The sequence below is a fragment of the Oncorhynchus mykiss genome, chromosome 20 (assembly GCF_013265735.2).
Source record: "Oncorhynchus mykiss isolate Arlee chromosome 20, USDA_OmykA_1.1, whole genome shotgun sequence".
Lineage (NCBI taxonomy): Eukaryota > Metazoa > Chordata > Actinopteri > Salmoniformes > Salmonidae > Oncorhynchus > Oncorhynchus mykiss.
The window spans coordinates 3964263-3979473 of record NC_048584.1 but is presented as its reverse complement, the minus strand read 5'-3'; the positions used below and the strand labels follow the sequence as shown (position 1 = coordinate 3979473).

Genomic DNA, 15211 nt, shown 5'->3' with positions numbered 1-15211 from the left:
AAAATATCTTTAGTTTTGGTGATGCTCTCAGCTCCGGCTGATAACGGCTTATTTTGCATTCCAATGTATTGAACGAATGTAAAAATGACAGTTATTTACCATTCTCATTCTCGGACTGGAAACGTTGTTTGCAGAGTTCACGATCGCATTTTCAAGTCCTTGTTTAAAAAAATAACAATATTTGAGATTATTTCATTTTCTAATGACCGAAAGTCAGCGGTTGTAATCTGAATAAAGGCCAAAATATTTATTTCTGTTTTTAGAGGGACAGAAACCAAAAGTTTCTCTCACTCTATTTTTTGGACAAGGACAACCCGGCGGGCCAAACTTTCCCCTAGCCTGAACGACTCTGGGCCAATTGTGCACTGCCCTATGGGACTCCCAATCAGATTTGATACAGCCTGGATTTGAACCAGGGACTGTAGTGATACCTTTGCACTGAGATTCAGTTCCTTAGACCACTGCGTCACTCGGAAGCCATGACCAACATATTGTCCTGCTAATAGCCCATGCTAGAAACGTTGTTTGCAGAATTCACAGCCTGCTATGCTTGTGAAAAATAGGGTTCAAAATAATTATAGTATTGGTACTTATTTATTTTCATCCAAAGCCATGAGTGGAGTGAGTCACTCAGCTTTATATACAGTTGAAGGCAGAAGTTTACATACACTTAGGTTGGAGTCATTAAAACTAGTTTTTCAACCACTCCACAAATGTCTTGTTAACAAACTATAGTTTTGGCAAGTCTGTTAGGACATCTACTTTGTGCATGACACAAGTCATTTTTCCAACAATTGTTTAGAGACAGATTATTTCATTTATAATTCACTGTATTCTAGTGGGTCAGAAGTTTACATACACTAAGTTGACTATGCAATTAAACAGCTTGAAAAATTCCAGAAAATGATGTCATGGCTTTAGAAGCTTCTAATAGGTTAATTGACATCCTTTGAGTCAATTGGAGGTATATCTGTGGATGTATTTCAAGGCCTATACCTTCCAACTCAGTGCCTCTTTGCTTGACATCATGGGAAAATCAAAAGAAATCACCCAAGACCTCAGAAAAACTATTGTAGACGTTCACAGGTCTGGTTCATCCTTGGGAGCAATTTCCAAACACCTGAAGGTACCACGTTTAACTGTACAAACAATAGTACGCAAGTATAAACACCATGGGACCATGCAGCTGTCATACCGCTCAGGAAGGAGACGCATTCTGTCTCCTAGAGATGAATGTACTTTGGTGCAAAAAAGTGCAAATCAATCCCAGAACAACAGCAAAGGACCTTGTGAAGATGCCGGAGGAAACAGGTACCAAAGTATCTATATCCACAGTAAAACAAGTCCTATATCGACATAACCTGAAAAGCTGTTCAGCAAGGAAGAAGTCACTGCTCCAAATCCGCCATAAAAATGCCAGACTACGGTTTGCAATTGCACATGGGGATAAAGATCGTACTTTTTGGAGAAATGTCCTCTGGTCTGATGAAACAAATATAGAACTGTTTGGCCATAATGACCCTCGTTATGTTTGTAGGAAAAAGGGGGATGCTTGCACCCCGAAGAACACCATCCCAACTGTGAAACATGGGGGTGGCAGCATCATGTTGTGGGAGTGCTTTGCTGCAGGAGGTACTGGTGCACTTCACAAAATAGATGGCATCATGAGGTAGGAAAATTATGTGGATGTATTGAAGCAACATCTCAAGACCTCAGACAGGAAGTAAAGGCTTGGTTGCAAATGGGTCTTCCAAATTAACAATGACCCCAAGCATACTTCCAAAGTTGTGGCAAAATGGTTTTAGGACAACAAAGTCAAGGTAATGGAGTGACCATCACAAAGCCCTGACCTCAATCCCATAGAACATTTGTGGGCAGAACTGAAAAAACGTGTTCGAGCAAGGGGGCCTAGAAACCTGACTCAGTTACACCAGCTCTGTCAGGAGGAATGGGTCAAAATTCACCCAACTTATTGTGGGAATCTTGTGGAAGGCTACCCGAAATGTTTGACACAAGTTAAACAATTTAAAGGCAATGCTACCAAATACTACCTGAGTGTATGTAAACTTCTGACCCACTGGGAATGTGTTGAAAGAAATAAAAGCTGAAGTAAATCATTCTCGCTACTATTATTCTGACATTTCACATTCTTAAAATAAAGTGGTGATCCTAACTGACCTAAGACCCCACATTTTTACTAGGATTAAATGTCAGGAATTGTGAAAAACTGAGTTAAAAAGTATTTGACTAAAGTGTATATAAACTTCCGACTTCAACTGTAGGTGCCGAGGCTATTTGACTGTGCTATCAACTTGATTATTTAGCAGACACCACTTGCTTATATTCAGTCAACATATATATTTTAAGAATATAATTTTAACATTTTCATTTCTCTTAGACGAAAAACCTTAGTGTAACAACAGTTTTAGTAAGTAATACTGACGAGTTAGTATCAAAAAAAGAAGTGTATTTTTCCGGGTGTGTGCGTGCAGGACAGAGGAACAGCAATTCTTACACTATTGTTCTAAATTCAATCACCATCTTCATCCTCATCCTCATCATTCAGTTGATTGAAATTCAATTTTGAAGTTGTGCACAATTATCAGTTTCTATTTGGTTTATATCGCCCATTCACTGTCAGTTAGAGACACGTTAGCGCCTTGGGACCCAAAAGCATAATCAGTGCTCTAACTCCCCCTTGCACTGGCCTGGAGCAATGAAGCAGTGACGCAGGGTACAGTACTAAACCACAAATTACCTCTAAATACAGCAGCATAATCTCAACACTTTTCGTTGAAACCACTGTAGGCTTTATCACGAACAATGATAAGACAGCCTATAAGGGGAGATAAAGGGTCCCAGAGTGTGGTGTCAGGAACATGACCTCTCACTCAACTTCAACAAAACAAAGAAGATGATCGTGGACTTCAGGATACAGCAGAGGGAGCACCCCCCCATCCACATCGACGGGACAAAAGTGAAGAAGGTGGAAAGTCTTAACACCAAAACAAAGATGTCCAGGGTCCCTGCTCATCTGTGTGAACGTGCCTTAGGCATAATGCAAGGAGGCAGGAGGACTGCAGATGTGGCCATGGAAAAAGATTGCAATGTCCATACTGTGAGACACCTAAGACAGCACTACAGGAAGACGGGACAGACAGCTGATTGTCCTCGCAGTGGTAGACCACGTGTAACGACACCTGCACAGAATCGGTACATCCGAACATCACAGCTGCGGGACAGGTACAGGATGGTAACAACAACTGCCCGAGTTACACCAGGAACTCACCATGACCCTCCTCCATGACAATGCCACCAGCCATACTGTTCGTTCTGTGTGTAATTTCCTGCAGGACAGGAATGTCAGTGTTCTGCCATGGCCAGCGAAGATCCCGGATCTCAATCCCATTGAGCACGTCTTGGACCTGTTGGATCGGAGGGTGAGGGCTAGGGCCATTCCCCCCAGAAATGTCAGAAAACTTGCAGGTGCCTTGGTGGAAGAGTGGGGTAACATCTCACGGCAAGAACTGGCAAATCTGGTGCACTCCATGAGGAGGACTGCAGTACTTAATGCAGTACTTAATGCAGCTGGTGGCCACACCAGATACCGACTGTTACTTTTGATTTTGACACCTCCTTTGTTCAGGGACACATTATTCAATTTCTGTTAGTCACACGTCTGTGGAACTTGTTCAGTTTATGTCTTACTTGTTGCATTTTTTGTTCATACAAATATTTAAATTTGTTGAAAATAAACGCAGTTAACAGTGAGGATGTTTCTTTTTTTGCTGAGTTTAGCATGATGACAGTGGCCATTTTTACTTACTTTTGTTGTTCTTAATAGAGACGGCTAGAAGAGCCTGGAGTCATGTTAGATTGTGTAGAATAGCAGGAAATGGGGGGGACTTCAGAGCCCCATGCCAAGCTATGTCCCCCTCTGCAAATAGCACTGCTGTGTCACTTAAAAAGTCATAGTCAATCGATCAATAATATAATAATACTCTCAGCAAAAATATAAAATGTATTTCCAATATGTAGAATCTATGAGAATAGAAAGGTTCAGAACTTTTAAGACATCGCAGCACAGTTGAAAAATATATTCAAAATAGAAATCAAAACTGGATTGTGTTCAGAGACTTTTGGGAGGGGTTGAGTGGAGCTGAAGGACTAAAAACAAACAAAATAATTAATGTAAAATATACTGTGCCAGTAAAATGTTATATTGTATGTATAAATTGGAAGTACAGTGAGGGGAAAAAAGTATTTGATCCCCTACTGATTTTATACTTTTCCCACTGACAAAGAAATGATCCGTCTACAATTGTAATGGTAGGTTTATTTGAACAGTGAGAGACAGAATAACAACAAAAAAATCCAGATAAACGCATGTCAAAAATGTTATAAATTGATTTGCATTTTAATGAGGGAAATAAGTATTTGACCCCATCTCAATCAGAAATTATTCTGGCTCCCAGGTGTCTTTTATACAGGAAACGAGCTGAGATTAGGAGCACACTAAAAATTAAAATTATAAACGGATAATTTCTTTGTCAGTGGGCAAACGTACAAAATCAGCAGGGGATCAAATACTTTTTTCCCTCACTGTATAAGCCTGTGTTGTTGTCCAATAGTTTACATCAATTAGGGGAGGAATGGTAGGGTTAAGAGAAAATAAAGCAAAATATATATACAGGGGATTTACAGAAAAATATATGGGGGATTGTAAATATTTTATTTAACTAGGCCAGTAAAGAACAAATTCTTATATTACAATAACGGCCTACCCCGGCCAAACCCTCCCCTAACCTCGGACAATGCTGGGCCAATTGTTCTCCGCCCTATGGGACTCCCGATCACAGCCGGTTGTGATACAGCCCGAGATCGAACAGGTGTCTGTAGTGATGCCTTTATCACTGAGATGCAGTGCCTTGGACTGCTGCGTCACTCGGGAGCCAATGGAAGCCACAATCTATCTGCAATTTTAAAGCTGATCTAACCCTCCCCCCCAAAAATAAACAAATATGTATTTTTGCCCCCCACTTCGAAAACCAAAGTTGTGACCCTCGGTATATGTGTTCCGGTGGCAGCAGCTAAGACCACCCTAGACCACACAAGTTGATGAATTTCAATGGGAGGTAAGGATGAAGTTGGTTCCATTGTGGCATGTGGTTAAAAGGTGCCTCTTAAACCTTTGACATGTACCAACGGAAGGGTGTGATCATTCTACAGTGGTCCCTGCAGCGTACCCTCAAACCGGTGTGATTAGAACGCTTATTTATAATGTCCAGTTTTGATTGACGCGACAAGGACCATTTGAGCTGGCCACAATGTTATTCACTGAAACATTTTGCACAAACACAGTCCTTACAAAGTCATGTCCAATTCATTTTTGGATGCAGTGTTCAGACGTTCACAGAAGTAGCTGTAACGGTTTTCTTCTGTGGACGAAGGATTTTGTTGAAGGAGAGGAGGACCAAAATGCAGCGTGGTTAGAGATCAACATGTTTAATAAAGACCATAAACGTGAACACTACAAAATACCAAAACAACAAATGTGAAAAACCGAAACAGTTCCTTTTTTTCAAATATCTATTCGATAATATATCCACCGGGACAATTGGTTTTTCAGTAGGACCGATTGGAATAATGGCTACCTCTGTATTTTACGCGAGAATCACTCTGAGAGCATCAGGTGACCACTTGCGCAATGTAGCCGCTTACGGGTATTCTTCAACATAAATGCGTAAAACTACGTCACAATGCTGTAGACACCTTGGGGAATACGGAGAAAAAGTAATATGGTTGATAGCCCATTCACTGCTCAATAGGGATGCATTGGAACGCAGCGCTTTCAAAACATGAGGCACTTCCGGATTGGATTTTTCTCAGGCTTTTGCCTGCAATATCAGTTATGTTATACACAAAGACAATATTTTTTACAGTTTTGGAATCTTTAGAGTGTTTTCTATCCTAAGCTGTCAATTATATGCATATTCTAGCATCTTGTCCTGACAAAATATCCCGTTTACTACGGGAACGTTATTTTTCAAAAAATGAAAATACTGCCCCCTAGTCACAAAAGGTTAAATTGTATAGTTTATTTACGTATTAGGGTACCTAAGGTTTGAATATAAACATTGTTTGACTTGTTTGGAAAGGTTTATTAGTAACGTTTGGGATTCATTTTGTATGCATTTGGTGGAGGGAAACTGGGTGGCTTATTGACTGAAGCGCCAGCTTAACTGAGTTTTTATGGATATAAAGGACATTATCGAACAAAAGGACAATTTGTGATGTAACTGGGAACTTTTGGAGTGCCAACAGAAGATGATCCTCAAAGGTAAGGCATTTTTTATATCGCTATTTTTTTACTTTCGTGTCGCACCTGCCTGGTTGAAATATGCTTTCATGGTTTTGTATGCGGGGCGCTGTCCTCAGATAAATGCATGGTGTGCTTTCGCCGTAAAGCCTTTTTGAAATCTGACTAAGCGGCTGGATTAACAAGAAGTTAAGCTTTATTTTGATGTATTACACTTTGATTTTATGAAAGTTAAATATTGATAATTCTGTAGTTTGAATTTCGCGCTCTGCAATTTCACCCGATGTTGGCAGCTACCGCCGATAAGAGGTGTTGGAGGTGGAACTGCATTGGGAGCAGTCAAATCAGTGAGCAGCTGCTCTTGCATCATTGTCACAAAGTCCCACCCGCTCCACTCATGTTAGAAGGTCAGTGTGAGAGAGTTTAGGCTATATAGAAATAATTACACTCAACTTGAAAAATCATTAAACCTAACATTGAGGATTTCTATCATCCTAACCGAGGTGAAGACTACATCTCATATTCTAGTGTTCAACTTGTAAACAAGGCTGCTTGGGATTTCTGTTCATGTGACTCCATACAGCCAATGGCAATGTCCACTTTCCATATAATGCTGGGAGCCACTTGTGGATTTGACAGCTGTAATTCAGTTCCACCTCCAACACCTCCGACAAAACAACTGCTAATTTTTAACCAAAACACATTTTTTTTTTGGAGTATCCATATTGTTGATGTGCTATACATCAAATGTTTGCATTATTCTGATAATCTGTATATCAAAGCCTCCTTAGTGAATAAATAATGATTTCCCATTCAACAAATGAATACTGTTGATGCTGACAGGTTTGTTCATGTATCTGTGTATCTCTCCTTACTACAGTTGGTGTCAACACCGTTGATGATTAACAGGAAGGAGTGGAGAGAGACTGCCGTGTCTACTTAGTTCCTCTCCATTAACTCTATTGATTCTGACCGGCCGTATTGTGACACCTGCTACTGAATATTATTCATATCAACGTAGCACCACAAGCTCCCAAGTAGCCTTGTCAGTGTGTATGGAAGCTGCATGTATGATGCATGTTTAATGATATAGTCCATGATCATAGGGCCAAGATACTTGTCTAAACATTTGAAAAAATCTTTACTGTTCATACAATTAGCCAAATCAAGAAATAATAAAGTACTCCTGGCAGAAATACAGTAGCATAGAATTGCAGTCTTTTTTGCTCATTTTGGGCACATCTCTCTCTCTCTCCCTCTCCCCCTCTCTGTTGTCTTTCTTTCTTAATAAACAAAGGTTGTCGTTTTTGCTGTGGTTCTGAAGTGTATGTTACCCAAAGCAAATTGTCTCTTTGTGGCAACCAGTAACATCTCTCTTTTTCTCGCTCCTTTTCACAGTGGCTCCCACATCCCCTAGTCTGCGTTCAGATGTCTTCAAGTCATGCATCGACGACAAGGACCTGGCCTTCTGCCTCAATGAGGGCGAGTGCTCCATCATTGAGACAGTAGCAGGAGTACACAGGCACTGCAGGTGAGTCTCTATGTGTGTGTGTGGTTGTGCGTGTGAGAGTTGTGTGATGTGTCTGTGTGTGCGTTAATGTGGTAGAAAAATCAGCTCTTGTAGTTGAGAACTGTTAAACATTCACCCAGAGTTTATTCAATAGTGACCTGTGCAGGGGAGTCCAGCATTGGACTCTCTTAGACACAAATACATTTTACCTTAGGAATATGTGGTTTAGATCAGTATTCTCTATTATTGGCAAGCTTATCTATTATATAAGACATGCATATACTGTAGGTATCCAAGTGATATTCACCGCCCCCCTCCTCCTCATACTCCCCTACCTCAAATCCAGATTTGTCCAGTTCTAGTTCAACTTGGATAATAGCTTTAAAGCACACAGTACAGTTGTCTTACACAATTGTCATTAAGCTTAATTTTTCCTTCACAATTCCCTGTTTTGTGCTATGGAGACTTACATAAGCACAACTATACCAGCAATCAATCAAAGGTAAACGTTACCTTCTCTATCTCCAATCAGAGGCTTCAGAATATTGCGTTACTAACAATGAAAATAAGAAACATAATTTACAAGGATTTAAGGGAGTACAAGGTTTACCTTTGCAAATGTGACAATCACTCCTTTGACAAAGGGCACAATCATATTGGTCAACATGGTGGTAATGACCATTCTCTCAGGATCTCCTGGCCCTGCTTCACTGGACTCTAGTAACATAAACAGGGCCAGGCATGATACCAGTCCCAGATTTACTGCAGTGCCTTTACCGCTTTCCAGCAGAAGTCGTCTCAGGTTCCTCTGGCTCTGGGACTCTCTTGCAGTGGGAGGCATGGAGCCAAGCATTTTGACCCTGGTACTTCAACTGCAGTCTGGGTGGTCAGCAGAATCTGGAACAATCCCTTCCACCTGGGGTCCAAGGGCCCGTCTCAAAAGTGCTGCTTGATCAAGACCCAGTTGCAAGGAATGGTGTGGCTGTTCTCCTAAAGCGGTCTGGGATGGTACTACCTGCAGTCCCATCTCAGCAGTTTTTTTCAAAAAGTTTGTAGGGAGTGTGCAAATGTTGCATTCTGCGTAATGCTTTGTTCAGGGAATTTAACCGTAAGGCCAATGGTGACTTTAAAACAGTTACAGAGTTTAATGGCTGTGTTAGGAGAAAACTGAGGATGGATCAACAACATTGTAGTTACTCCACAATACTATCCTAATTGACAGAGTGAAAAGAAGGAAGCCTATATAGAATAAAAAATATTCCAAAACATGCATCCTGTTTGTAACAAGGCACTACATTTAAAAAAATGTTGCAAAGCAATTCACTTTTTGTCCTGAATACTAAGTGTTATGTTTGTGGCAAATCCAATACAACACATTACTGAGTACCACTCTCCACATTTTGGCTGCATCATGTAATGTGTATGCTTGTAATCATTATGGACGGGGGAGTTTTTCAGGTTAAAAAGAAATGGAATGGAGCTAAGCATAGGCAAAATCATAGAGGAAACACTGGTTGCTTTCCACCAGACAGCAGGACAATAGCCTAAAACACAAGGCCACATCTAAACTGGAGTTGCTTACCAAGACAACAGTGAATGTTCCTGAGTGGCTAAGTTACAGTTTTGACTTAAATCTACTCATAAAACTATGGCAAGACCTGAGAATGGTTGGCTAGCAATGATCAACAACCAATTTGACAGAGGTTGAAGAATTTAGAAATGAATAATGGACAAATGTTGCACAATCCAGGTGTGGAAAGGTCCTAGAGACTTAGGCAGAAAGAAAACACAGCTATAATCGCTGCCAAAAGTGATTCTAACATGTATTGACTCAGGGGTGTAAATACTTATGTAAATGATATATTTCTGTATTTCATTTTCAATAAATCTGCAAACACTTTGTCATTATGGGATATTGTGTGGAGATGGGTGAGAAAAACAATCAATTTAAATACGTGTCAAAAAAAAAGTATGCTGTGCTCGGGCTACTATGAACTAGGAAACTCAAAAAATATCTAACTGGAAAACCGGTTGGAGTATCATGCTTGCAGAGTAGTGAGAAATGAGTATTTCTGTTGAATGTTGTGGCTATGCAAAATCACTGGATGTTTTTGGAACTAGTGAATGTAACGTGCCAATGTAAACTCATATTTTGATAAATATGAACTTTATCAAACGAAACATACATGTATTGTGTAACATGAAGTCCTATGAGTGTCATCTGATGAAGATGATCAAAGGTTAGTGATTAATTGTATCTCTATTTGTGGTTTTTGTGACTCTGAACTGAACTAAATGACTATTGCCCCGTAGCACTCACTTCTGTCATCATGAAGTGCTTTGAGAGGTTAGTTAAGGATCATATCACCTAAACCCACTTCAATTTGCTTACTTCCCCCAATAGATCCACAGATGATGCGATTGCCATCACACTGCACACTGCTCTATCCCTTCTGGATAAGAGGAATAACTATGTAAGAATGCTGTTCATTGACTATAGCTCAGCATTCAACACGATAGTACCCTCCAAAACTCATGATTAAGTTCGGGCCCTGGGTTTGAACCCCGCCTGTGCAACTGGGTCTTGGACTTCCTGACAGGCCACCCCCAGGTGGTGAAGGTAGGAAACAACACCTCCACTTTGCTGATCGGCCCCACAAGGGTGCGTACTCAGCCCCCTCCTGTACTCCCTGTTCACCCATGACTGAATGGCTACCCATGCTTCCAACTCAATCATCAAGTTTGCAGACGACACAGCAGTAGTAGGCCTGATTACCAACAATGACGAGACAGCCTACAGGGAGGAGGTGAGGGCCCTGGGAGAGTGGTGCCAGGAAAAAAAACTCTCACTCAACATCAACAAAACAAAGGAGCTGATCGTGGACTTCAGGAAACAGCAGAGGGAGTACGCCCCTACCCACATCAACTTGACCACAGTGGAGAATGTGGCAAGTTTCAAGTTCCTCAGCGTACACATCATTGACTATCTGAAATCGTCCACCCACAAAGACAGTGTGGTGAAGAAGGCGCAACAGCACCTCTTGAACCTCAGGAGGCTGAAGAAATTTGTCTTGGCCCATAAAACCCTCAAACTTTTACAGATGCACAATTGAGAACATCATGTCGGGCTGTATCACCGCCAGTTAAGGTAACTGCACCGCCCACAACCGCAGGGCTCTCTAGAGGGTGGTGCGGTCTGGCCAATGCTTCACCGTGGGCAAACTACCTGCCCTCCCAGGACACCTACAGCAGCGGATGTCACAAGAAGACTTGAAAGATCATAAAGGGCATCCACCACCCGAGCCACGGCCTATTCCCCCCGCTATCATCCAGAAGGCGATGTCAGTACAGGTGGGACAGAGAGACTGAAAAACAGCTTCTATCTCAAGGCCATCTTCCACCCGGTTACGCTATCCTGCAGCTTAGAGGCTGCTGCCCTACAGTGGTTCCTCCTTTAAAAGTTGTGAACTTACACTGCAGGGCTTAGAGGTAACCAGCGCCATGGCTTCATTGCTCCAGACCACCACAAGGCGGAGTTAGAGCACTCATTATGCATGTGGGTCACAAGGTTTTTATATGACCAATCATATCGTGTGGGTCCAATGACGAATTTGACGCGAGCCACCCGTCCCTAGTGACTTTCTTCAGCAAAGATGGCTGACAAGACATTACAGTGGAAGCAAATACAACGTCATAACGAGTCACGCAAAAAATGTACAATTAAGATGAATGTGTTAGTTAATGTAGAGACAAATGATTGTGCAGATTTTTTTGTCACAAAGTTTATTTACAAAAATCGCTATTTAGCAAGTTAGCTGGTGTTATGACGTGAGTATGACATTGTAATTCGTGTTGTTTAATGTTTTACTGACTGTCACGGTTGTCGTAGGAATGGGACCAAGGCGCAAGAACGGGACCAAGGCACAGCGGATGTTGAGTTACACATATTTATTGCAAAGTGAAACTTAAAGAAAAAACAATAAATCAATCAACGAACAACTAAACGTGACTACGTGGTACACATGCACAAACAAAACAATATCCAGGTGGGAGATATCTACTTAACTTCTTATGGTATTGGGGACGCTTGCGTCCCACTTGGCCAATAGCCAGGGAAAATGCATAGTGCCAAATTCAAATAAAATACTATAAAAATCTAACTTTCATTAAATCACACATGTAAGATACTAAATTAAAGCTACACTCGTTGTGAATCCAGCCACCATGTCAGATTTCAAAAAGGCTTTTCGACGAAAGCACATGATGCTATTATCTGATAATAGCACAACAGTAAACAAAGAGATAAATAAAATATAAATCATGCCTTACCTTTGACAAGCTTCTTTTGTTGGCACTCCAATATGTCCCATAAACATCACAAATGGCCCTTTTGTTCGATTTATTCCGTCGATATATATCCAAAATGTCCATTTATTTGGCGCGTTTGATCCAGAAAAACACAGCTTCCAATTTGCGCACCATCACTACAAAATACCTCAAAAGTTACCTGTAAACTTTGCCAAAACATTTCAAACTACTTTTGTAATACAGCTTTAGGTATTTCTAAACGTTAATCGATCAAATTGAAGACGGGACTATCTGTGTTCAATACAGGAAGACAACAAACTAACGCAACTTTTTTGAGTCATGCGCCGCCTCTCTCAAAAAGTACACTTCAAGTGACACTCATTCAGATGGCCGTACTTCTTCATTACACAAAGGAATAACCTCAATCAATTTCTAAAGACTGGTGACATCCAGTGGAAGCAGTAGGAACTGCCGGTTTCCCAATGAAAACTAATTGAATAGACAGTGACCTAAATTTTTTAAAATTCTGAATGGTTTGTCCTCTGGGTTTTGCCTTCTACATACGTTTTGTTATACTCACAGACATGATTCCAACAATTTTAGAAACTTCAGAGTGTTCTCTATCCAAATCTACTAATAATATGCATATCTTATATTCTGGGGATGAGTAGCAGGAAGTTGAATTTGGGCACGCTATTTATCCAAAAGTGAAAATGCTGCCCCCTATGCCGAATAAGTTAAGGGCGGAGTTAAGGGTGGGGTGAAGAGAACTGGAAAGGTATGAGTCCAGGTTACAATAGACCATAAGTATACAGTAGACCTCCCACGTCCTCACTTGATTAGGCTGTTGCACATACTGTAGCTATGATGTAGACAATGACTCACAACACACTGCCGCCTGGGTTTGCATTGCAAATGAGGGCATAAACTGGGTCAAGACTCCCGCAGAGTAAGTAAACCTACAACAGCACATTACTCAACACTAGTGAGACTCACCTCGCCTACAAGAGACCTACAGTACATCTAGAAATATTGTTGTAGGTCTCCTGATTTTAACCCGATCAAACTTGTTTGGCATCAACTGAAAACATTAATCCGTAACACTGCCAAGCCTACAACTATTATTTTATTAACAAAAACATAAAGATGTTGATGAACAAATCCTGTAAATGCATCTTTCTTTTGGAAATATATAAATCATTACCTATTATAAGGTTGATTTGATTATTATGTGGATTATAATAAATTTACATATTTGTAAATTGTTGCATTTTTTGTTAGGGCAAAGCAGGTCTGTGATATTGATAGTCTTGTATCAGATTAACTGTTGTGTCCTCACATTTGATCTGATAATTGCCCCATGACCTCCGGTGTTCTTCGATATATATCATCCATTAATTCAAGCATTTTATTTATATTAAACAAAATAACAAACGGAGCCTTGAATAATTAAACAATAAATGAACTGCAACATGTGAGTCTCGTGTTCATAATGTATTTCACAACCTCTGTGGACATTTGTAGTTGCCTTTACTGTACGGGGTTGAGCAAAAATAATAGGCTTACTCTTTCTTTATTTAGGCTACATTATTCCACAGCCTAATTGTAGCCTAACCAATATCCTAACGGAGATTCAGTGAAAAGAAAACAACCTCAAATCAAATCAAATCAAATTTTATTTGTCACATACACATGGTTAGCAGATGTTAATGCGAGTGTAGCGAAATGCTTGTGCTTCTAGTTCCGACAATGCAGTAATAACCAACAAGTAATCTAACTAACAATTCCAAAACTACTGTCTTGTACACAGTGTAAGGGGATAAAGAATATGTACATAAGGATATATGAATGAGTGATGGTACAGAGCAGCATAGGCAAGATACAGTAGATGGTATCGAGTACAGTATGTACAAATGAGATGAGTATGTAAACAAAGTGGCATAGTTTAAAGTGTCTAGTGATACATGTATTACATAAGGATACAGTCGATGATATAGAGTACAGTATATACGTATGCATATGAGATGAATAATGTAGGGTAAGTAACATTATATAAGGTAGCATTGTTTAAAGTGGCTAGTGATATATTTACATCATTTCCCATCAATTCCCATTATTAAAGTGGCTGGAGTTGAGTCAGTGTCAGTGTGTTGGCAGCAGCCACTCAATGTTAGTGGTGGCTGTTTAACAGTCTGATGGCCTTGAGATAGAAGCTGTTTTTCAGTCTCTCGGTCCCAGCTTTGATGCACCTGTACTGACCTCGCCTTCTGGATGATAGCGGGGTGAACAGGCAGTGGCTCGGGTGGTTGATGTCCTTGATGATCTTTATGGCCTTCCTGTGACATCGGGTGGTGTAGGTGTCCTGGAGGGCAGGTAGTTTGCCCCCGGTGATGCGTTGTGCAGACCTCACCACCCTCTGGAGAGCCTTACGGTTGAGGGCGGAGCAGTTGCCGTACCAGGCGGTGATACAGCCCACCAGGATGCTCTCGATTGTGCATCTGTAGAAGTTTGTGAGTGCTTTTGGTGACAAGCCAAATTTCTTCAGCCTCCTGAGGTTGAAGAGGCGCTGCTGCGCCTTCTTCACAATGCTGTCTGTGTGAGTGGACCAATTCAGTTTGTCTGTGATGTGTATGCCGAGGAACTTAAAACTTGCTACCCTCTCCACTACTGTTCCATCGATGTGGATAGGGGGGTGTTCCCTCTGCTGTTTCCTGAAGTCCACAATCATCTCCTTAGTTTTGTTGACGTTGAGTGTGAGGTTATTTTCCTGACACCACACTCCGAGGGCCCTCACCTCCTCCCTGTAGGCCCTCGTCGTTGTTGGTAATCAAGCCTACCACTGTTGTGTCGTCCGCAAACTTGATGATTGAGTTGGAGGCGTGCGTGGCCACGCAGTCGTGGGTGAACAGGGAGTACAGGAGAGGGCTCAGAACGCACCCTTGTGGGGCCCCAGTGTTGAGGATCAGCGGGGAGGAGATGTTGTTGCCTACCCTCACCACCTGGGGGCGGCCCGTCAGGAAGTCCAGTACCCAGTTGCACAGGGCGGGGTCGAGACCCAGGGTCTCGAGCTTGAT

At 41.3% G+C, this 15211-nt stretch overlaps 1 protein-coding gene across 1 annotated transcript in view; it reads left to right on the top strand.

The window, feature by feature from the left end:
* The window catches only part of LOC110498826 (pro-neuregulin-3, membrane-bound isoform-like), a 323361-nt gene that overhangs the window by 114040 nt on the left and 194110 nt on the right, over positions 1-15211 (top strand). The window contains exon 2 of the mRNA XM_021575470.2: positions 7718-7850. Coding sequence (XP_021431145.2) covers positions 7718-7850 — 133 coding nt within the window. The remainder of the gene's footprint in view (positions 1-7717; positions 7851-15211) is intronic.